The sequence below is a fragment of the Moschus berezovskii genome, chromosome 2, assembly GCF_049115385.1.
Source record: "Moschus berezovskii isolate FMDL1 chromosome 2, NW_MosBer_1.0, whole genome shotgun sequence".
NCBI classification, from domain to species: Eukaryota; Metazoa; Chordata; class Mammalia; order Artiodactyla; family Moschidae; genus Moschus; species Moschus berezovskii.
The window spans coordinates 133,368,471-133,393,423 of NC_142461.1; the positions used below are offsets into that span (position 1 = coordinate 133,368,471).

General features: G+C 40.8%; 1 protein-coding gene across 4 annotated transcripts in view; it reads left to right on the forward strand.

Moving 5' to 3' along the window:
* The first annotated feature begins 14 nt into the window (after positions 1-14).
* The window catches only part of PMS1 (PMS1 homolog 1, mismatch repair system component), a 120,974-nt gene continuing 96,035 nt past the window's right edge, over positions 15-24,953 (forward strand). For 3 of the 4 annotated variants that reach the window (XR_016035966.1, XM_055398493.2, XM_088830826.1), the window contains exons 1-3: positions 15-151; positions 15,770-15,921; positions 20,310-20,492. Coding sequence is in view for 3 of the 4 variants with exons in the window: in XM_055398493.2 (XP_055254468.2) it covers positions 15,790-15,921; positions 20,310-20,492 (315 nt within the window). In the remaining variant the exon portion in view is untranslated. Of the gene's footprint in view, positions 152-5,442; positions 5,571-15,769; positions 15,922-20,309; positions 20,493-24,953 lie in introns of all 4 variants that reach the window. The other variant, XM_055398494.2, reaches the window with a different exon arrangement.

Sequence of the window (24,953 nt, forward strand, 5' to 3'; positions counted from 1 at the left end):
CGGACTGGGCGGGCCTGAGGGCGGCGCGCCCCGCCCCGCCCCGCGCGCGCTGTGGGGGAGTCGGGACTCAGCCGGGCCGGGCCGGGCTGCCGGCGGGACGCTGCCCGGCCCGCTGGTGGATTGTAGGTGCCCACCTCGCGCGATCAAGCAGGTAGTGTCGTGTGGCCAGCGGGCGTTCACTGTTACATTGTCGTAGGCCCGAGGGCTCTGGCCCCGGCCGGGCCTGGCGCCGGAACCGGGGCCCGCCCGGGCGCCCCTCCCCCTCTCCGGCGGCGGAGCGGAGGCGGGCGCGCGGCGCTGGCGGGCGCACGTGGGGAGCGGCCTCCCGCCAGCCGCGGCCTCCCTCGGGTCAGGACTCTCGACTAAACGCTGTCTCCGCCCATCCCTGAGGTCCTTGTGAGTGCAGGTCTTAAAGTTTGCCAGGCAGAATTTTCCCTCCTGACGCCATTATTCAGCCTGTCGTGAGTGGAAGGGTAGGCTTCATAATATTGTATGTTGTAGCGTCATGCAAGTGGGGCAGGCAAACTTTTCGGTTGACTATGATTTTTACTTGTGTCATTCTGGGTCTCTCTACACGCTGAAGACGGGTACTTGTTTGCTGAGGAAATGTGGGTTTCAAGAGTTGTTTTCTTTTTTTTTTTTTGCCGCTCCCCGTGGGTTGCAGGGAGGCTTGTGGAGACCTTGGTTCCCAACAAAGGATTGAACCCGCGCCTTGGTAGCGAAGTGAAATCCTAACCACTGGACCGCCTGGGAATTCCCTTGAGAATTTATCTTTTTCAAGATAAGGGAGGGAAAAAATAAGATTATTTGTAGTTATCTTTGAAGTTGAATTTCATTACCTTGGCAATACACAGTTTATTTCTAATGCTGAAATAACTTTAAGTGGGCATTTCAAAATTGGTGTAAGAGAATGTGGACTATATATATGCGTGGTTGCTCAGTTGTCAAGTCATGTCCAACCCTTTGTGACCCCACGGACTGTAACGTGCCAGGCTACTCTGTCCCTGGCGTTTTGCAGGCAATACTGGAGTGGGTTGCCATTTCATTTTCCAGAGCATCGTCCCTAGCCAGGAATTGAACCCGCATCTCCTGTGTCTCCTGCTTTGGCCGGCAGATTCTTTACCACTGAGCTACCCGGGAAACCCTATATATATGTGGGTTTATATATGTGTATGTATATATAGCATTTTTATTATCCCTATGGGGCTTCCCTGGTGGCTCAGAGGTTAAAGCGTCTGCCTCCAATGCGGGAGACCCGGGTTCAATCCCTGGGTCGGAAAGATCCCTTGGAGAAGGAAACGGTAACCCACTCCAGTATTCTTGCCTGGAGAATGCCATGGACCGAGAAGCCTGGTAGGCTACAGTCCACGGGGTCGCAAAGAGTCGGACACGACTGAGCGACGGAACGGACGGAACGGATTATCCCTATGAAACTAGTTGTTTTTTTTCTTTTAATTATTTCATTGTATTCTCCCTAAAGTTTATCTGTGACTTCTCTTATCTTTGCTTCTTTTCTGGATACATTGTTGTCCTTAATTGATTTTGCTGATTATCAGCCCTCTTTTGGGAATGTTTGATTTACCTCTCAGCAAATATGGGAGACTGATTGCTGACATTCTTAGACATTCTGTGCTGTGATTCGTAAGCCTGATATCCCTTTTCAAAAGATGCCGATTGGTACACATTCAGTAGAGTGCTTGTTCCAAAAGTTATGCTAGGGATATAAGATTAATATACAGTCTCTGTTCTCAAAGAGCTTTCAGTCAGGAAGGGACAGAAATACAATACTTAGAATAATCTGTGATGACTTTGGGGTTAGAAATAAGGGAAAAGTGCTCTGGGACTACAGAGGAAGGAAGGCATAATTTGCTGGGGCAAGGATTGGAGCTGGTACGAAAGGCTTTCTGGAGGAGGTCGTACTTGAACTAAATCCAGAAGTATGGTTAGAAGTCATTAGTAGAGAAAGGGAACCTTATGTTCTGAGGAAGGAATCAGGGCTGCTACATTAAGAGACAAATGGTATAGTATGACTGGTCTAGTGTGTTATTTGGAGAAGAGTGGGATGAGATTAGAGAGATAGAGGTCCAATTGTTAAGGAGTTTGAATTTAACCTAATAGTTGGAAATCTTTATAAAATGTTAAGTAGGATGCTACTGCTACTGCTAAGTCACTTCAGTCGTGTCCGACTCTGTGCGACCCCATAGACGGCAGCCGACCAGGCTCCCCCGTCCCTGGGATTCTCCAGGCAAGAACACTGGAGTGGGTTGCCATTTCCTTCTCCATAGCAGATGATTAAATTTAAATTCTATAAAGAACAGTGTAGGTGGTTGAGATCCCAGGAAAATATCAATTATCTGGTTATGGCAGTAGTTCAGGGGAAAGTTGTTAAGGGGCTGAACAGAGGCAGTGCCATAGCTTTAGAGAGGAAAGAACTAGTTTGAGAGAGATTTAAATAGTAGGGTAGATAGGACTGGGTGGCAGAATGTAGAGAGTGAGGAGAACTTCAAGGATGACTCAAGGTTTCTAATTTTGCTTTGTGAGAATGGATGAACATAGCCTTTGGAGTCAAGCATGCCAAGATATGCAGGTGTGCCTCTGCCACTTAACAGTTGTGTGATCTTGGAACAAGTTATCAAGCTTTTAAATCTTGTTTGTGGTAGAGGAATGACAGTATACATAAACTTGTGAGGATTAATTTTATATTTATTAATATATAAAGTAGCTTATGTAAGCTATTTTTATTATCAAATAAATTCAGGAAGAAAGTTAATTAGAGAAAGATCTGAGATCCCCTTGGGTCATGTTAAGTTTTGGTTGCCTCCCTGTTATCTAAATGATGATATTTAGAAAGTAGTTGGAAATAAGGCCCTGGATTCTAGAAAAAAAGCCTGGTTAGGAGGTACAAGTGATGTGTAGAGGATGATACGGAGGCCAATTAGAATATATAAAGAAAGGGAGGTCACTCTTCCTAATGTTTACCTTTGCATTAGGTAAGTGCTGATAAAATGATTTTTTGTGACCCCCCCTTTATTAATTTGTGAAGTACTCTGATTACTCTTGTGTTGCATCCAGAAATATATAATTCCGTGCATTCAGACATTGTTTAGGTCAGGACACAGGTGTGTTAAGTAAGCCAAGTTCTTTCAGAATGTAGGGTGAGCAAAGGGTCATTCCTGGCTCAGTGATCATAAAGGACCAGGTTATAAATGTTACTGAAATTGGGTCTAGAATGATAGATAGTTTTGCTTAGGAGAGTGTGAAGGTGCAAATGGGGGGGATTGCTGGCAAAGCAAGATTGACATTTTTGACTGCTGTCGGTAAGAACAATGTGCTAATAAGATAAATAACAAAGTTAAGTGGGAGGTGTGAAGGGGGAATAAGAGAAGTTCTCTTTTATAAATACCTATTTTGAGGTATCAGTGACACGGATTGTAAGAAATGCTTGTCTTGAGAGATCACTGTTGGGATGTAGATTTAGATGTGATTCTATAGCTGAGGCTTTGGGTTTTAAGGTATATAAGAAGAGTGTGGAGGGATTATGGAATGCCCATTTTCTGGGAGGAGACTGAAGAAAATATGAAGAGATTCAAGAGGTATAGGTGGATGATATAATTCTTGAGAATTAAACAGTATCATCAGTGTCACATGCTTCAGGGATGTCAAGGAACATGAGTTCTGAGAAAAGGGTTTGATGACGTAAGAGCTCACTGGTGAACTTGAGAACAGGATCCTGACAGTGGTTGTATACGCTGTTTTGCACGGGTTTTAGAAGTGAGTCGCTCGTAGAGAATTGGTGACGGTGAATATAGGTTACTTATTTAAGTTTGGCTTCATAAAGAAAGAAGATGATCATAGAGGTAATAGGGTTGAGGGAAGACTTTTTGGTTTGTTTTTGCTTTCAAGGCCAGGATGACTAGAGGTGGGGTGGGACTGAAGAAACTAGGTGGAATTGTTAGCTTAGAAGAAAGAGACATTAGTTTGAGGCTGAGGGAGGAAGAGTATGTAAACAGTTTAAGAAACCAAAGAACACAGTGTGGTGAGAAGGTAAAGGGTGTGGAAATAGAGATCATGCTGTGGTCTGCCTTGATCTCAGTAGATAGAAGAGGAGGAATGTTGGGGTGAATAGGGATTTGGGAGCAGGAAATAGATTTTGGAAGAGAAGTTATAGAGGATGAGATGAATAAAAAGATTGTGCAGAAATGGAAGGTTGAGGTGAGGCTAAATTAATACCCCAAAACTTGATTAATAAGTGTTTTTCTTACATCCTTGAGACTCTCAAACTGAGGAAGCAGACTTCTTAAACCCAAGCCTAAAGTGATTTCACATTGGAGAAGGAAATGGCAACCCACTCCAGTGTTCTTGCCTGGAGAATCCCAGGGACGGGGGAGCCTGGGGGGCTGCCCTCTATGGGGTCACACAGAGTCGGACACGACTCAAGTGACTTAGCAGCAAAGTGATTTCAAGTTATGGGTTAGCTCCTGTTGGGGGTAGTTAGAAGTCTGCTGTGTTGGGGGTGGGGGGAGGGGGAGTCATTTACTAGTGAGGAATTCAATTTCGTCCAAAGATCCTGGAATCTTTTAGTATGTATATGCCAAGCCCTATAATAAGTTGTATGAAAGTGAAAGTCACACAGTCGTGTCCTACTTTTGCGATCCCTTGGACTGTAGCCTGCCAACAGTTATGTCCATGGAATTCTTCAGGCAACAGTACTGGAATGGGTTGCCATTTCCTTCTCTAGGGGATCTCTTCCTGACCCAAGGATTGAACTTGGGTCTCCGGCATTGCAGGCAGATTTTTCACCAACTGAGCCACTCAGTTCAGTTCAGTTCAGTCTCTCAGTCGTGTCCGACTCTTTGTGACCCCATGAATCACAGCACGCCAGGCCTCCCTGTCCATCACCAACTCCCGGAGTTCACTCAAACTCATGTCCATCGAGTCGGTGATGCCATCCAGCCATCTCATTCTCTGTCGTCCCCTTCTCCTCCTGCCCACAATCCCTCCCAGCATCAGAGTCTTTTCCAGTGAGTCAACTCGTCCCATGAGGTGGCCAAAGTATTGGAGTTTCAGCTTAGGGAAGCCCAATAAGTTGTATACATTATTTTCTTTACTTTGCGGGAGGAGAAGGGGACGACAGGGTTGGATGGCATCACCAACTCAATGGACATGAGTTTGAGTAAGCTCTGGGAGTTAGTGATGGACGGGGAGGCCTGGCGTGCTGCAGACCTTGGGGTTGCAGAGAGTCGGACACGACTGAGCAGCTGAACTGAACTGACTTCTCACTACAGCCATATAATACCATTGTTATCTCTAGTTTGTAGATTAGATGATTAAATTTTAGAGTTTAATTTTCTCAACATTTATATAATTATTAGTGTAAAGGCTAAGCTAGAACCAAAGTAGTGTGATTTCAGAGCTTGCTCTTGTAACCACTTCTCTCTCCAGCACTGTGCAGTAGAACACTAATACAAGCCATGTTTGGGCTTCCCGGTGGCTCAACTGGTAAAGAATCTGCCTGCAATGCAGGAGACCCCGGCTCGATTCCTGAGTCAGGAGGATCCCCTGGAGAAGAGGTAGGCCACCCACTCCAGTATTCATGGGCTTCCCTGGTGTGGCTCAGATGGTAAGGAATCCGCCTGCAGTGTGGGAGACCTGGGTTCGATCCCTGGGTTGGGAAGATCCCTGGAGGGGGAGGGCATGGCTACCCCCTCCAGTATTCTTGCCTGGAGAATCACCATGGTCACAGGAGCCTGGCGGGCTACAGTCCATGGGGTTGTATATATATGTGTGCACACATACTTTTAAATTTTATGGTAGTCACATTAAAAGGGGAAAAAATTAAGGGAAATTAATTTTAATATTTTATATAATCCAGTATACTCAGAATATCATTTAATTTTAATCAATGTAAAAAATTAATTAAATTTATGTATTTTATACCAAGTTTAAAATACTCCAGAGTGTATTAGCACATCGCAATTGGAGTAGCCCTGTTTCACATGTGAGCCGTCACAAGTGGCTGGTGACGACCATGTGTGTGCCAGTTGCTAATAGTATCATGCAGTTCTGTACCTTTAGACCTGAGGCCAGTCTGAAACCTGGGGACAGGACAGAGGATGCCTTTTGTTGTGACAGCATTAATTTGTGTGACTGTTATGGCAATGGAGCAGCTGACTGTGTACTGTTTTCCTGACTGACTGGGAAGGCCTCCCGTACAGTGAGAGCCACAAAGGAACACTGAAAGTTGTTTTTTTTTTTAATTGGAGGCAAATTACTTTACGTTAATATATTGGTTGGTTTTGCCATACATTGACACGAATCCGCCCCGGGTGTACATGTGTTCCCTTTCTTGAACCCCCCTCCCACCTCCCACTTCCCCGTATCTTCCCTCCAGGTCATCCCTGTGCACCAGCCCCAAGCATCCTGTATCATGCATCGAACCTGGACTGGTGATTCATTTCACATATGATAATATACATGCTACAATGCCATTCTCCCAGATCATCCCACCTTCACCCTCTCCCACAAAGTCCTAAAGACTATTCTATACACCTATGTCTCTTTCGCTGTCTCCTATACAGGGTTAAGGTTACCATCTTTCTAAATTCCATATATATGCATTAGTATACTGTATTGATGTTTTTCTTTCTGGCTTATTTCACTCTGTATAATAGGCTCCAATTTCATCCACCTCATTAGAACTGATTCAAATGCATTCTTTTTGATGGCTGAAAAATACTCCATTGTGTATATGTACCAAAGCTTTCTTATCCGTTCATCTGCAGATGGACATCTAGGTTGCTTCCATGTCCTGGCTATTATAAACAGTGCTGCAATGAACATTGGAGTACATATGTCTCTTTCAATTCTGGTTTCCTCGGTGTGTATGCCCAGGAGGGGGATTGCTGGGTCATATGGCAGTTCTATTTCCAGTTTTTTAATGAATCTCCACACTGTTCTCCATAGTGGCTGTACTAGTTTGCATTCCCACCAACAGTGTAAGAGGGTTCCCTTCTCGCCACACCCTCTCCAGCATTCATTGCTTGTAGACTTTTGGATAGCAGCCATTCTGACTGGTGTGAAATGGTATCTCATTGTGGTTTTGATTTGCATTTCTCTGATTATGAGGGATGTTGAGCATTTTTTCGTGTGTTTGTTAGCCATCTGTATGTCCTCTTTGGAGAAATGTCTGTTTAGTTCTTTGGCCCATTTTTTGATTGGGTCGTTTATTTTTCTGGAATTGAGCTACAGGAGCTGCTTGTATATTTTGGAGATTAATTCTTTGTCAGTTGTTTCATTTGCTATTAATTTCTCCCATTCTGAAGGCTGTCTTTTCACCTTGCTTATAGTTTCCTTTGCTGTGCAGAAGCTCTTGATTTTAATTAGGTCCCATTTGTTTATTTTTGCTTTTACTTCCAATATTCTGGGAGGTGGGTCTTGGGGGATCCTGCTGTGATTTATGTCGGAGAGTGTTTTGCCTACATTCTTCTCTAGGAGTTTTACAGTTTCTGGTCTTACATTTAGCTCTGTAATCCATTTTGAGTTTATTTTGGTGTATGGTGTTAGGGAGTGTTCTAGTTTCATTCTTTTACCAGTGGCTAACCAGTTTTCCCAGCACCACTTGTTAAAGAGACTGTCTTTTCTCCATTTTATATTCTTGCCTCCTTTGTCAAAGATAAGGTGTCCATAGGTGTGTGGATTTATCTCTGGGCTTTCTATTTTGTTCCATTGACCTATATTTCTGTCTTTATGCCAGTACCATACTGTCTTGATGACTGTGGCTTTGTAGTAGAGCCTGGAGTCCGGCAGGTTAATTCCCCCAGTTCCATTCTTCTTCCTCAACATTGCTTTGGCTATTCGAGGTTTTTTGTATTTCCATACAAATTGTGAGATTATTTGTTCTAGTTCTGTGAAAAATATCGTTGGTAGCTTGATGGGGATTGCACTGAATGTATAAATTACTTTGGGTAGTATACTCATTTTTACAATAATTATTCTTCCAATCCATGAACACGGTATATTTCTCCATCTATGAGTGTCCTCTTTGATTACTTTCACTAGTGTTTTATAGTTTTCTATGTACAGGTCTTTTGTTTCTTTAGGTAGATATATTCCTAAGTATTTAATTCTTTTCGTTGCAACAGTGAATGGAATAGTTTCCTTAATTTCTCTTTCTGTTTTCTCATTATTAGTGTATAGAAATGCAAGGGATATCTGTGTGTTGATTTTATATCCTGCAACTTTACTGTATTCATTGTTTAGCTCTAGTAGTTTTCTGGTAGAGTTTTTAGGGTTTTCTGTGTAGAGGATCATGTCATCAGCAAACAGTGAAAGTTTTACTTCTTCTTTTCCAATTTATATTCCATTAATGTCTTTTTCTGCTCTGATTGCTGTAGCCAAAACTTCCAGAACTATGTTGAATAGTAGTGGTGAGAGTGGGCACCCTTGTCTTGTTCCTGACTTTAGGGGAAGTGCTTTCAGTTTTTCACCATTGAGGATAATGTTTGCTGTGGGTTTGTCATATATAGCTTTTATTATGTTGAGATGTGTCCCTTCTAGTCCCACTTTCTGGAGGGTTTTTATCATAAATGGATGTTGAATTTTGTCGAAGGCTTTCTCTGCATCTATTGAGATAATCATATGATTTTTATTTTTCAGTTTGTTAATGTGGTGTATTACGTTGCTTGATTTGCGGATATTGAAGAATCTTTGCATTCCTGGGATAAAGCCCAGGTCATGATGTATGATCTTCTTAGTGTGTTGTTGGATTCTGATTGCTAGAATTTTGTTAAGGATTTTTGCATCGATGTTCATCAGTGATATTGGCCTGTAGTTTTCTTTTTTTGTGGGATCTTTACCAGGTTTTGGGATTAGGGTGATGGTGGCCTCATAGAATGAGTTTGGAAGTTTCCCTTCCTCAGCAATTTTCTGGAAGAGTTTGAGTAGAATAGGTGTTAGCTCTTCTCTAAATTTTTGGTAAAATTCAGCTGTGAAGCTATCTGGACCTGGGCTTTTTTTTACTGGAAGATTTCTGATTACAGCCTCTAATTCCATGCTTGTGATGGGTCTTTCAGATTTTCTATTTCTTCCTGGTTCAGTTTTGGAAAGTTGTACTTTTCTAAGAATTTGTCCATTTCTTCCAGGTTATTCATTTTATTGCCATGTAATTGCTGATAGTATTCTCTAATAATCCTTTGTATTTCTGTGTTGTCGGTTGTGATCTCTCCATTTTCATTTCTAATTTTATTGATTTGGTTCTTCTCCCTTTGTTTCTTGATGAGTCTGGCTAGTGGTTTGTTAATTTTATTTACCTTCTCAAAGAACCAGCTTTTGGCTTTGTTGATTTTTGCTATGGTCTCTTTTGTTTCTTTGCATTTATCTCTGCCCTAATTTTTATGATTTCTTTCCTTCTACTGACCCTGGGGTTCTTCATTTCTTTCTTTTCTAGTTTCTTTAGATGTAGAGTTAGGTTATTTAGTTGACTTTTTCCTTGTTTCTTGAGGTATGCCTGAATTGCTATGAACCTTCCCCTTAGCACTGCTTTTACAGTGTCCCAGAGGTTTTGGGTTGTTGTGTTTTCATTTATTTCTATGCATATTTTGATTTCTCTTTTGATTTCTTATATGATTTGTTCATTGTTCAGCAGCCTGTTGTTCAGCCTCCATATGTTGGCATTTTTAATAGTTTTTCTCCTGTAATTGAGACCTAATCTTACTGCATTGTGGTCAGAAAAGATGCTTGGAATGATTTCAGTTTTTTTGAATTTACCAAGGCTAGATTTATGGCCCAGGATGTGATCTATCCGAAAAAGTTTCCATGTGCACTTGAGAAAAAGGTGAAATTCATTGTTTTGGGGTGAAATGTCCTTTAGATATCTATTAGGTCTAACTGGTCTATTGATCATTTAAAGTTTGTGTTTCCTTTAATTTTCTGTTTAGTTGATCTATCCATAGGTGTGAGTGGGGTATTAAAGTCTCCCACTATTATTGTCTTCTTGTTAATTTCCCCTTTCATACTTGTTAGTAATTGTCTTACATATTGCGGTGCTCCTATGTTGGGTGCGTAAATGTTTGTAATTGTTATATCTTCTTGGATTGATCCTTTGATCATTATGTAGTTTCCTTCTTTGTCTCTTTTCACAGCCTTTGTTTTAAAGTCTATTTTATCTGATATGAGTATTGCTACTCCTGCTTGCTTTTGGTCTCTATTTGCATGGAATATCTGTTTCCAGCCCTTCACTTTCAGTCTGTATGTGTCGCTCGTTTTGAGGTGGGTCTCTTGTAGACAACATATATAGGGGTCTTGTTTTTGAATCCATTCAGCCAGCCTTTGTCTTTTGGTTGGGGCATTCAACCCATTTATGTTTACGGTGATTATTGATAAGTATGATCCCGTTGCCATTTTCTTCATTGTTTTGGGTTCGAGTTTATATACTCTTTCTGTGTTTCCTGACTAGAGAAGGTCCTTTAGTATTTGTTGGAGAGCTGGTTTGGTGATGCTGAATTCTCTCAGCTTTTGCTTTCTCCTTCATATTTGAATGAGATCCTTGCTGGGTACAGTAATCTGGGCTGTAGGTTATTTTCTTTCATCACTTTAAGTGTGTCTTGCCATTCCCTCCTGGCCTGAAGAGTTTCTGTTGAAAGATCAGCTGTTATCCTTATGGGAATCTCATTGTGTGTTATTTGTTGTTTTTCCCTTGCTGCTTTTAATATTTGTTCTTTGTGTTTGATCTTTGTTAATTTGATTAATGTGTGTCTTGGAGTATTTTGCCTTGGGTTTATCCTGTTAGGGACTCCCTGGGTTTCTTGGAGTTGGGTGATTATTTCCTTCCCCATTTTAGGGAAATTTTCAACTATTATCTTCTCAAGTATTCTCTCATGGTCTTTCTTCTTGTCTTCTTCTTCTGGGACTCCTATAATTCGGATGTTGGGGTGTTTAACATTGTCCCAGATGTCTCTAATATTTTCTTCATTTCTTTTAATTCATTTTTCTTTTTCCCTCTCTGTTTCATTTATTTCTATGATTCTATCTTCTAGCTCGTTTATCCTGTCTTCTGCCTCCATTATTCTACTGTTTGTTCCCTCGAGAGTGTTTCTGATCTCATCTATTGCATTATTCATTGTATATTGACTCTTTTTTATTTCCTCTAATTCCTTATTAAACATTTCTTGCATCTTCTCAATCTTTTTCTCCACTTTATTTATCTGTAACTCCATTTTGCTTTCCAGATTTTGAATCATTTTCACAATTAAAATTCGAAATTCTTTATCGGGTAGGTTCCCTGTATCTTCCTCTTTTGTTTCTGTTGTGAGAATCAAATAAGAAAATACATACAAAACTTAATGTAAATGATAAAGCCATATAAAATATACAGTATTCTCATTACCATGATCATTATATACAGAAACAGTGAAAATCCTTTTCTAACAATTAACTTCTAATTGCACTATATATTTATTTTGGGGGTAGCCCAGTCTTAGGAGAGTAGCTGATGCTGGTAAAGATTGAAGGCAGGAGACAAAGAGGGTGGCAAAGAATGAGGTGGTTAGGTGGCATCACTGACTCAATGGATATGAGTTTCAGCAAACTCTGAGATTAAAAAAAAAACAACAACAGAATTTATCCTGTTCCTTTACTTGCTGGGTATTTCTCTGCCTCTTCATCTTGCTTATATTGCTGTGTTTGGGGTGGCTTTTCTGTCTTCTGGCAGTTTGTGGAGTTCTCTTTACTATGTAGTTACCTCGTTGTGTGTGGGGTTGGATGGGTGACTTGTCACGGTTCCCTGGTTAGGGAAGCTTGTGTCGGTGTTCTGGTGGGTGGAGCTGGATTTCTTCTCTCTGGAGTGCAATGAAGTGTCCAGTAATGAGTTTGAGATGTCAGTGGGATCGGAGTGGCTTTGGGCAGCCTGTATATTGAAGCTCAGGGCTATTCTCCTGTGTTGCTGGAGAATTTGCGTGGTATGTCTTTCTCTGAAACTTGTTGACCCTTGGGTGGTGCCTGTTTTCAGTGTATGTATGGAGGCATTTGATGAGCACCTATCAATTCATGTTCCCTGAAACAGGAGATCTCTGGTGTTCTCAGGATTTGGACTTAAGCCTCTGACTCTGGTTTTCAGTCTTATTCTTGCAGAAGGCTCAAAGCTTCTCCCTCTGTTACTTCCCAGTTCCTTCTGTTGTAAAAGCTCTTCTGTTTGCTGGTCTCTTCAGTGTCTAATTCCCGTCCTGACACCAGGGGGCGGTGGTGGACACTCTTTTTTCCCCCCCGGCTCACCTGTTCAGTCCTGCTGTGGGGAGGGAGGAACGCTGCTAACAAATATCCCTGGCGTCTGTGGGGAGTGCGCGCAGTGTCTCGGCTACACTGGGATTGCCCCTGCTCGCAGCGTGTGTGCTTTTCCTGTTTTTGCTGCTCAGGCTCTAGGTTGCTCTGCTGGGAGCTGTCCGCGGCCGCCGCTGGGTTGCATGCACTTCCCAGGTCTGAGTGGCTCAAGATCAGGTTCTCAGGTACTCCACAAAGGCGCAGACTTGCCTGGGCCTGCATTTTGTGCTTTCTCCTGTCGGAGCAGCTCAGGTGACCAGGCGTTTGTCGAGCGCGGTCGCTGTGACTTACCACCTCCCTGGTCTCTGCCGCTCGGTTTTCTGGGTGTACAACCGGCACACCTTCTCAGGTGGATATTGACCGGCCAGAACCCAAGAAGTCTTGGTTAGCAATGAAGCCTGCCTGCAGCTTGGTATGGGAAGCCTCTCTGGGGCCGCAGCTGCCCCTTCCGGCGCTGGCTGCCCTCCCTGCCTGTCCCGGCAGGGGTTGGGGGATGGGCCCCCTGCAGCCGGCTCGCTCTGCTCAGTCCTTTGTTCCGTGAGTGGGGCTGGCGGAGTCTTAGGTTGGGGCTTTTCACTGCACAGTCTGCTTAGCTGCCTGCCTCTCTTCCGCATCCTCAGCTTGCCCTCGGGGCGTTCATGCCTGGCCCTTTTTCTAAGCACCGCTGCCCATGCCTCCCTGCCCAGCCCCTGCCTGCTAGTGGGGGATGCGGCGTCTGCGCTGCTTCTCCACTGAGAGTTTCCTCTGGGCACTTAGTCTGTGGATTTTAATTATTTATGTCTTTTTTCCCAGTTATGTGGCCCTCTGAGGTTCCAAGGCTGGCCACCGACTTGCCCGTGTTTCCAGGTGTTTGGAAACTTCTCTTTTTTTTTTTAAGCCTCCCTTCCCAGGATGGAGCTCCGTCCCTCCCTCTTTTGTCTCTCTTTTCATCTTTTATACTATTTCCTACCTCCTTTCGAAGACTATGGGCTGCTTTTCTGGGTGTCTGATGTCCTCTGCCGGTATTCAGAAGTTGTTTTGTGGGATTTACTCAGCGTTCAAATGTTCTTTTGCTGATTTTGTGGGGGAGAAAGTGGTTGCCCCGTCCTATTCCTCCGCCATCTTCCCGTGCTCCCTGAAAGGTGGTTGTTGACAGCTACTCTCCTAAGACTGGGCTGCCCCAAAATTACATATATAGTGTAATTAGAAGTTAATTGTTAGAAAAGGATTTTCACTGTCTCTGTTTATAATGATCATGGTAATGAGAATACTGTATATTTTATATGGCTTTATCATTTACATTACATTTTGTATGTATTTTCTTATTTGATTCTCACAACAGACTAGTGAGGGATTATTCTCATTTATACAAGTAATAAGTTGATTTTACAGAAGGATTTAAGTAATGGCGCTCCAATGGCAGAAAATGAAGAGGAACTAAAGAGCCTCTTGATGAGGGTGAAATAGGGGAATGAAAAAGCTGGCTTAAAACTCAGCATTCTAAAAACTGAGACTATGGCATCCGGTCCCATCACTTCATGGCAAATAGAAAGGGAAAATGTGGAAACAGTAACAGATTTTCTTTTCTTGGGCTCCAGAATCACTGCAGATGGTAACTGCAGCCATGAAATTAAAAGACACTTGCTTCTTGGAAGGAAATACAATGACAAACCTAGACAGCATATTAAAAATCAGATACATCACTTTGCCAACAAAGGTCCATGTAGTCAGAGCTATGGTTTTTCCAGAAGACATGTACAGATGTGAGATTTGGACCATAAAGAAAGCTGAGCGCTGAAAAATGGATGCTTTCGAGCTGTGGTTTTGGAGAAGATTCTTGAAAGCCCCTTGGACTACAAGGAGATCAACCCAGTCAATCCTAAAGGAAATCAACCCTTTCGAAATATTCATTGGAAGGACTGATGCTGAAGCTCCAATACTTTGGGCACCTGATGCAAAGGTCCTATTCATTGAAAAGATGCTGATGCTGGTAAAGATTGAAGGCAGGAGACAAAGAGGGTGGCAGAGAATGAGGTGGTTGGGTGGCATCACTGACTCAATGGATATGAGTTTCAGCAAACTTTGAGATATGAAGGACAGGGAAGCCTGGGGCACTGCAGTCCATGAAGTCACAAAGAGTTGGTTACGTCTTGGCAACTGAACAACAGCATACAAGTGATAAGTTGATTTTACAGAGGGATTTAAGTAAGCGTCAGTTCATGTGACTAAAGATGAACACCCAAACCTGGTTTTTTTTGACTCTGGTTTGGCCCATTTCTCCATTGTGCTAATCAGCTTTGCCTTGTGCAAAGCAAAATGTAGTTATGAATTGTGAACAGTTAACACCATTCAGGAGTCAGTATATTAACTACTTCCCAGAGATGCAGCCCTCAAAACTCTGTGTAATCTTAGTGGCTATACTCCATTTCTTGCTCAATTACTTATTCTTAAACTTCATGTCACTCTCCTTGTTTACATCTAAGTTGCCTGAGAAAGAATCCTAAACAGAAACCTTTTTATTTTGTTCGTCTTTGGTATCGTTTTGTGTGGACCTAGATTCCATAGGATCCTACCATCATGTACGCATGTAACAAGTTATGGTAAATTAAGGACATACTTAGGGTTCTCCCCTCCCCCATTTTATTGTCAGATAAAATCATAACTCTAGAGGAACTTGTATGTTGTCAAGCTAGTATTTTTTAATTTACTGAAATCTTTTCTGAAGTTAGGCATTAAAGTACATGCAAACCCCTGCAGATTTTGTATATATGACTTCCATATGAGGTTTTTTGTTTCTTTGCAGAAGTTTCAAGATGGAGGGTTTCATGGCTTAAAACAGTTACTGGTAGAGAGATTTGGATGTACAAGTTGGATTGGCATGTAAAGGACCTTGAATGCCAGCACATGGATTTGAGCTTTATCTTATTTTGGCTTTGGGGAGCCACATGATTTTCTAGAAAGATGTTTGGCTCAGTAGTGTACAGGATGGTAATCTGATGTGATATATTGGAGATGTGACTAGCTTAAGGGTAATTCTGGAGTCTAGATTTCCTGACTCTAAAAGAGTTCAGTAATTAAAAGAGATAGTTGTAATTCATTGAAATGTATCGATGACTAATGATGTTCAAGAGCCACTGCCATTAAGGCACATGACTGCCATTATCTGCTTATCAGTTAACAGCACAATCTGGTCATTCCTAGCCAGGCAGGTCATATATTACACTTATTCCACAGTTGTTCTTAGCATTCTTCAATTAGTAACATAGTGTGACTTACCAAGTAATTTCTCTGTGCCTTAGTCTTAAAATATGCAGATGATAATGGCATTTATTTTACAGGATATTCATAAGAAATAAGTGGTTTAATACTGTCTATGCTTAACAGTAGAGCCTGACATACAGTGAGACTGGTAACCAAACTGCTATCAGTTCTGTTAGGAATGTTTCACAATTTTTATATCTTATGGTTTATTTTCTAGCTACTGTGCTGAAAGCTAGAATGAAACAGTTGCCCGCAGCAACAGTTCGCCTACTTTCAAGCTCTCAAATAATCACTTCAGTGGTCAGTGTTGTAAAAGAGCTCATAGAAAACTCCTTGGATGCCGGTGCCACAAGCATAGATGTTAAACTGGTGAGTGTTCTTGAGATGCTGCCAACTACCTTTAAAGCAAAAAAAGAGTTGGACAGATGTTTTCGCCTTACAACTATCACCTTTTTTTTCTTAATATACCAGTAAATTATTTTAGAACATTGAATCCTTTGCCTTACTTAAGAGTAAATCCTTAAAAATGCATTTTAGTTTAAATCAATATGCAGTAACACTAAAGGAAGTCATAAAGGAAAGCTTATTCTTGAGGACTCTTTCACATAAAAAATGAACTTAATTTGTCCATATTTTCTGCGATTACTTACCCTTGGTTTTATGTGCTAATTTGTTCTATATATTCTCATTTGTATTTTGTTTTTTCTACTTAATCTTCTTTCAGAACTGTGTCCTTTGTTGCTTCATAGATTTCACATTTTTTAATTTAAGTGTTACATATTAAATCATTTGAGTTAATATGACTTATGACACTTACTATGATTTATTGCAATGAGTCTGAACCTCTACCACCTCTATTGTAAATTACTAGCTCATGGAGGTAACGTCTATATTTTTTTGTGTTCTCTATACCTGTTCAGTATCTGGTACATAAATGGTAAATAAATTTGTCTGAGTGAATGTAAGAATGTATTTTTTTGTAATCTCCTGATCATCAGATATTCATATTATTTCTGGTATTACGGCATTAGCAAGAATACTGATATGAATATCTCTATAGGAAAGAGACCTTCCCTTTTCATATACATGTGCATATGTTATATATATGTTATCCCTTTTTATCCTTATAAAAACTATAAATTAGCTACCGCTTCCCAGTTTACAAATAATTAAGGCTCTAAGAACTTTCCCAAAGTCATGTAAGTGTGGTAGTAAGTAGTGGAGCTGAGATTATATTCCAGATCTTTATGATTCTAAAACTTTTCAAGATTTTTTGTCAGGGCTAGTGGTTCTCACAGCACTTGGGTGCATCAGTAATTTTAGTGAGTTTGTTAAAACAGCTACTGGGCCCCAGAATTTCATATTCTAGGTTCAGTTCAGTTCAGTTCAGTCGCTCAGTCGTGTCCGACTCTCCGCGACCCCATGAATCACAGCACGCCAGCCCTCCCTGTCCATCACCAACTCCCGGAGTACACTCAAACTCATGTCCACAGAGTCGGTGATGCCATCCAGCCATCTCATTCTCCGTCGTCCCCTTCTCCTTCCGCCCCCAACTTTTCCCAGCGTCAGAGTCTTTTCCAGTGAGTCAACTTGTCGCATGAGGTGGCCAAAGTATTGCAGTTTCAGCTTTAGCATCAGTCCCTCCAATGAACATCCAGGATTGATCTCCTTTAGAATGGACTGGTTGGATCTCCTTGCAGTATAAGGAACTCTCAAGAGTCTTCTCCAACACCACAGTTCAAAAGCATCGATTCTTCGGCGATCAGCTTTCTTCACAGTCCAACTCTCACATCCATACATGACGTAGGGCCCCGAAATTTGCGTTTCTAAGAAGTTTCTGGTTGATAGTGAGAACCACTGTTCTATTCTATGTCAAACTTGTACTTTGATTTTAAATGATACAGTAAAAGCTTTATAAATATGAAAAAAATTAAAATGAAAGACATTTCCTTTTTCTTAAACATTTTATATAGTTCAGCCTGATTAGAATACAGTTGATAATACTTAAATAGGATTAGATAATTATAAGTGGCAAATTTAACGTAAGACTCTTAAGCAGGCAAACATAAATCTTATTCTGAAAGGTCTTGAAGGAAAAATATAGTTCTTAAAAATAGTTTTACAGAGCCAGCAGAAGTCCTCTTTAAAAAGTAAATTAAAGTACACATTTTTATCTGGTTATGTATTTAAGTCTCTCGACATTTATCAGTTTCTGGTTTGTAGAATTGTAAAACAACTCTGTTGCTCTATATAATAAGATCTGTTTTATTATAGTTTCATATAGTAATAACTGTCCTGGGTAGGAATGTTTTCATAATTAGTAAATTAAATGTGTTGATATTATTCAGACATTTAAACAGACGTTTGTATTATTTTACTCAGGTGCCTTGAGTTTTTGCTTGTATTGAAAGACTGGCATTTCTATAGTTAATTATTTTTCTATAAAACAAAGTAGACAAGCTATCTCCAGGATCATAATTTTAGATTAAGGGAGAGATAAGAAACTAAATCTTAGGTGACTCTTCCCAGCACCTTGGATTTCTAATTTATCTAAAAAAGAATGACACAGTATCATATAATTTTAGGTTATTAAAAAGGTACTATAATATTTTTAAATAACAGTCATTATAATTGTAGGAAGATTTTTTTCCCTATATAACTTGCATTTAAGGCCATACACATAAAACTCTGTGAAGTAAAGCTTATGATAGAAGTTTGCTACCAAATTTAAAATGTGTACTCATAGAAAGTATGATGACCGTGGGAATTTATGCTTTATATTTGCAATGTATGCATATTTTTAGTATTTAATTACCCATATTAAGTTATGATTTGTTTTTCCTCCTCCATTTTCAAATTAAAAACTCACTGAAATTGCTAATTAGGTGTATTTTCTCAGCAGTCTGTTAGGTGACTATTTGAAGAAAGAAATTCAGAAAGTCATAATTAACAGATTTTTATTTATTTATGATTACAATAAGTAGTTCAAGAGAGAAAGTATTAAAAATCAGACTGAATATTGATAATTGCTGGGCTCTTGGTGGGTAGAATCAGGTGTTGTTTTTGATGGTGATGATGTTCTGTTTTATTTGGGAGATTATATATACACAAAGTACCCTTCAGCCTTGTCATGGCAAAGGAACTTGTGTAACTCAGTGAAGCTATGAGCCATGCCATTCAGGACCGCCCAGGACAGATGGATGATAGGCAGAGTACTTCATGCAAAATCTGAGCTGGATGACTCACAAGCGGGAATCAAGATTGCTGGGAGAAATACCAACAACCTCAGATATGTAGATGACACCACTCTAATGCAGAAAGTGAAGAGAAACAGAAGGGCCTGTTAATGAGAGTGAAAGAGGAGAGTGAAAAAGCTGGCTTGAAACTCAGCATTCAGAAAACTAAGATCTTGGCATCTGGTCCCATCACTTCATGGCAAATAGAAGGGGGGAACAAGTAGAAGCAGTGACAGATTTTCTTTTCTTGGGTTCCAAAATCACTGCAGATGGTGACTGCAGCCATGAAATTAAAAGACACTTGCTCCTTGGAAGAAATGCTGTGACACACCTAGACAGCATATTAAAAAGCAGAGACATCACTTTGCCAACAACTGTCCATATAGTCAAGGCTTTGGTTTTTCCAGTGGTCATGTACGGATGTGAGAGTTGGACCATAAAGAAGATTGATTGCTGAATCATTGATGATTTTGAAGTGTGGTGTTGGAGAAGACTCTGCAGAGTCCCAAGGACTGCACGGAAATCAAACCAGTCAATCCTGAAGGAAATCATCCCTGAGTATTTATTGGAAGGACTGATGCTGCAGCTCTAGTTCTTTGATTACCTGATGGGAAGAACCGTGTCATTGGAAAAGATCCTGATGCTGGGAAGGATTGAGGGCAGGAGGAGAAGGGGGCAGCAGAGGATGAGATGGTTAGATAGCATCACCAATTCAATGGACGTGAATTTGAGCAAACTCCGGGAGATAGAGGATGACAGATGAGCCTGGTGGCTGCAGTCCATGGGGTTGCAAAGAGTTGAATACAACTTAGTGACTGAACAACTGCAACAGTATATACAAAGGTTTGTATAACTTTGAAGAATATTTCTGGGGAAGTTTAAACATAAATGTAAATACCTATTATATGGAAATAATTCAAGGGAACCTTGACGATCATACTGATATTATTTTATACTGAATCTGAGTCCAAGGAAAACAAGGAACTTGCCCATTGTACCATAACTAGGAATTGATAGAGTTAAGAATTTAAACTCCTAACTTCCTTAATGTTAAGTTTACATGCTGTGCTATGCTGTGCTTAGTTGCTCAGTTGTGTCCAACTCTTTGCAACCCCATGGGCTGTAGCTTGCCAGGCTGCTCTGACCATGGTAATTCTCCAGGCAAGAATACTGGAGTGGGTTGCCATGCCCTCCTCCAGGGGATCATCCCATCCCAGAGATTGACCCCAGGTCTCCCGCATTGCAGCTGGATTCTTTACCATCTGAGCCACCAGGAAAGCACAAGAATAATGGAGCAAGTAGCCTATCCCTTCTCTGGGGTTTCTTCCTGACTCAGGAATCGAACCACAGTCTTCTGCATTGCAGGCAGATTCTTTACCAACTGAGCTACCAGGGAAGTCTTAAATTTCCATAAGAGATAGATAAATGACAAAACTGTCTCATTTGTGTTACCTTCTGTCTCTAAATGTGATAATAGTTTAATGTCTTTATATACTAAAAGTATTGTTTAACTTTTCCTAGGAAAACTATGGATTTGATAAAATTGAGGTGCGAGACAATGGTGAGGGTATCAAGGCCATTGATGCACCTGTAATGGCGGTGAAGTACTACACCTCCAAAATAAGTAGTCATGAAGATCTTGAAAATTTGACAACGTATGGTTTTCGTGGAGAAGCCTTGGGGTCAATTTGTTGTATAGCTGAGGTAAGGTAATTTGTATTGATCATTTGAACAGTTTCATAATACCATGGTATTAGAATTAAGAGAATACTCACCCAGAATTTGGCAGTTTTTTTTAACTGTGTAAAATACATGTCATTTTTAAGTTTACAGTTCTGTGACATTAAATGCATTGGCTCTGTTGTGTAGGCATCACCATTGTCCATCTCCAGGACCTTTTCATCATCACAGTCTGAAGCTGTACCCATTAAACAATAAACCCCTATTCTCCTTTCCTCCGTCCACTGGTCACCAATATTCTACTTTCTGTCTCTATGAGTTTGACTATTTAGGTGTGCCTTATACTTGGAATCATACAATATTTATCTTTTGTGTCTGGTTTATTTCACTTAGCATAATGTCTTTAAGGTTCATACATATTATAACATGTATTAGAATTTCATTCTTCTTAAGGGTGAATGATACTCCATTGTATGTATAACCATATTTTATTTATTCATTCATCTATCAAGAGACATTTGGGTTGTTTCCACTGTTGACTGTTGTAAAGATTGCTGTACAAATGTCTGAGTCCTTGCTTTCACTCTTTTGGGTATATACCCAGAAGTGGACTCTCTGGGTCACATGGTTCAGTAATGCCCCCTTATCCCTGGTTTTGCTTTCTGTGGTTTTGGTTTCTGCAGTCACCCACTGTCAGAAAATATTAAGTGGACAAATTCCAGGAATAATTCATAAGTTGTGTGCCATTCTGAGTAACAAGATGAAATATGGTATAGTTCTGCTCTGTCCTGCCTAGGGTGTGAGTTATCTGTCTGTCTTACGTACCCACATTGCACACACTCCCAGCCTCGTAGTCACTTTCTAGCTGGGTGAGTATAGTTCTGCTCTCTCCTGCCTAGGGTGTGAATTACCTCTCTGTCTTACGTATCTGCACTGCACACATTCCCAGCCACTTAGTCACTTAGCTGGGTGAGTTACCAGATCTGCCAAGGGGTCATAGTGCTTGTTTTCAGAGGAGCCCTTGTTTTACTTAATAAGCCCCAAGGTACAAGGGTAGTGATGCCAGCAATTCAGATACTCTCTTACTGTGCCTGATTAGAAATTAATCTTTATCTTAGATATGTGTATTTAGAAAGAAACCTGGCGTATGTCGGGTTTGAGACTGTCTGCAGTTTCAGGCCTCCACTGGGGATTTTGAAACTTGTCTCCTGTGGATAAGGGGGACTACTGTAATTAATTTTTTGAGGAATGGCAAAGAGTGTTCTTCAGTGGTAATATATATATAAGAGGGAAAAAATGATTTAATCATCTAATGGCTTGGAAAAGTATTAAAATTAAACAGGTAACTATAAGCATTTCTCAGAGCCTTTAGTGTACTTTAAGTGCATTATGAATCTCTGAGGTTGGTGGTTTACAATAGGGACATTTCCTGCACACTTGTCTATGAAACCCATTTATTGAGGTAGCTGTCACTGTTAATTCTGTTCTGCTGTGGGACACACTCTAGAAATACTGCGCTGGTCAACACAGATAATTAGACTGTTCTCTAGAGATACGTAGAGAAGGAAATGGCACCTCACTCCAGTATTCTTGCCTGGAGAGCCCCATGGACAGAGGAGCCTGAGGTCCATGGGGCCACAAGGAGTCAGACACGACTGAGCAAACAGTCACTCACTAGAGATACGCAGTGACTTGGGCTAAACCCTGGTTAGAATTTTCCTCTCCTGACTGCTAGATATTTTCAGTGTCTATAAACCCTTCATTCAGTTGATGTCTGACCCACTGCGTTGCATAGAATCAATTATGTGTCCCTGCCTCTTCCCTAGATCACACAACTGGTTTTTGGCAAAGCCCATCTAGAATCTTGATCTCTTCATGTCCGTGTATATCAGTTATGCTTGATCACTAGTTGCTTGGTGCTGTACTGCCCTCTTCTGTGTTAGGGTCTATTTTACAATGTGATTGTGTGCCAGTGAGTGACATGGTGATTGTGAGGGTCTCTTTAGCTACCTACGTTTGCCTGGTGGCTATGTATCCTTTCATTTGTGCTTAATCCTGTTTGGCTGAGAGTGCTCAGGTGCAGTAACATGATGGGACTTATTGTCTCAGAAAAGGGGCAAAGATATGAGATATTGTTGCTGTTTCATTATTTAGTAATGTAGTCTCCCCAACAGTGATCCCTTCTCTAGGCTTCTCGGTCTTCCCTCAGCCCTTCCCTTAGAGTGTCTGCATAAAGTAGGTTTTCTCCACTTTTGGTGGAAAGGTCCCATCTCGGTATTCACTTACTCTTTGACTTCAGGGCTCTGTATGTAAGCCGATGCCTAAAAAAGAAAGAAACATTGTGGGTTATGGAGGAGGAGAGTTTAAAGGGTGAAGTTATGCTATTCTAGCTCAGAGGACCTTACTTGTTAGAATCCAGATGTTGAGACATCACTCAAGGAGAAGTCATTCCTTAAGTGTATATTGTGTAAAAATCTCTATCTAAAATCTTGCACACCCTGTGCTTTCTCTTTCTCAGCACTTGCTTTATTTAGAGTTCGCTGAGTCTCCAAAATTTACTGGCCTTTGCCCAATTTTATCCCCATAGACTGTATATTGAAACCTATAGTCCTGGAATCTTGTAGAAAGAATCCTTTTTTTTTAAATTGGGATATAATTTGTACCAGAGAGGCTTTGAAGCTCCCAGTACTAACTACTGTTGTCTGAGTTCTCAGGGCTGTTTTAAAAATTGTATTATTTGTTTGAGAGTAAAGTATTTGATTTTTTAACTGTTGTCCAAATTTGGCAAATAGTTGTTAAGCTTTCTTTTGACAGGCATTGTTAAATAATATATTGTTCAGCCTTCCTGTATTTTCTATAAGATGTGTATATTAGCCTTTCAGAACTGAAGCTGGTCATTATCAACTTTGTCTGCTAGGTGGCAGTACTGTACTTAGTCTTTTAAAATACTTTGTACATAAGTCATAATTTATCCAAATCTTCACTGTAGTTATGATTTTAGATGGCAGTTTGACAACTCTTTATCCGGTAGTACTCTGCATTGTTTGTTCGTTTGATTACTTAAGCCCAATTAATATCCAAATTTATCATTTGATCTCTTGATTCATTTTTGAGGTATTTGAATGTCTTGAGTATAAATACTTAAAATAATTTTGTTCATCAAAATTACAAAAGGAGTAGAAGAATTGTCAAATTATCACAATGATAGAAAACTATAAGCTTTAAAAAATTATGTTCGATATACATATTTCAGAGTCCAAAGTTTATCTTAGAAAATATTCCAGTATTTTATGGAATATTGTAAGTCTTGTAAGTGTTTGGGAAAATCACACATAGAAGTGTGTGTGTGTGTAAATTTTTATGTGTGTATACGTCAGATCAAGATTTAGACCATTATTGAAACGAATCACCAGTCCAGGTTCGACGCATGATACAGGATGCTTGGGGCTGGTGCACGGGGATGACCCGGAGAGAGGATATGGGGAGGTGGGAGGGGGGAGCAAGCAGGGGAACACATGTACACCTGGGGCAGATTCATGTCAATGTATGGCAAAACCAACCAATATAATATTGTAAAGTAATTAGCCTCCAATAAAAAAAAAAAAGATTTAGACCATTATCAGCACCCCTGAAGGCCTCTCTCATTCCTGCTTCCAGCTAGTATGCCTCAAAGGTAGTGATTCTTCTGATCTGTATCACAGAGATTAGTCATACCTGTACTTGAACTTGATCTAAATGGACAGTTACAGTATATGCTCTTTCGTCACAGATGTTTTGATGATTTAGATTGTTTCTGATACAAAGGATTCCGGTATTGTGTGGACCCTTACCCACCTTATACCGGGCAACCTTGTAAAGCCCCTATTCTGATTGAGAAACAACTCTGCCATGCTGTTTCTGCTCCAGAGTGCCCCCCTGGGGCCTGCCAAGGCCTGCTGTGACTGTGGCACAGCCCCACTTCTCTGTCTTGCCCCCGCAAATGATCGTCTCTGGAGCACTCCCCAGTGCTAGTCTCCATCTTACTAGTCTTTTATGGTTTGGTCTCCCCATATTACTGATAAGAAAATGAGGTTTTCTGAAGCCACATGCCAGGTTTTCTTTTCTTTTTTAAAAATTTTATTTATTTATTTTAATTGGAAGCTAATTACTTTACAATATTGTATTGGTTTTGCATACATCGACATGAATCCGCCATGGGGGTACATGTGTTCCCCATCCTGAACCCCCCTCCCACCTCCCTCCCCATCCCATCCCTCTGGGTCATCCCAGTGCACCAGCCCTGAGCACCCTGTCTCATGCATCGAACCTGGACTGGTGATCTGTTTCACATATGATAATACACATGTTTCAATGCTATTATCTCAAATCATCCCACCCTCGCCTTCTCCCACAGAGTCCAAAAGACTGTTCTTTACATCTGTGTCTCTTCTGCTGTCTCGCATATAGGGTCATCGTTACCATCTTTCTAAATTCCACATATATGCG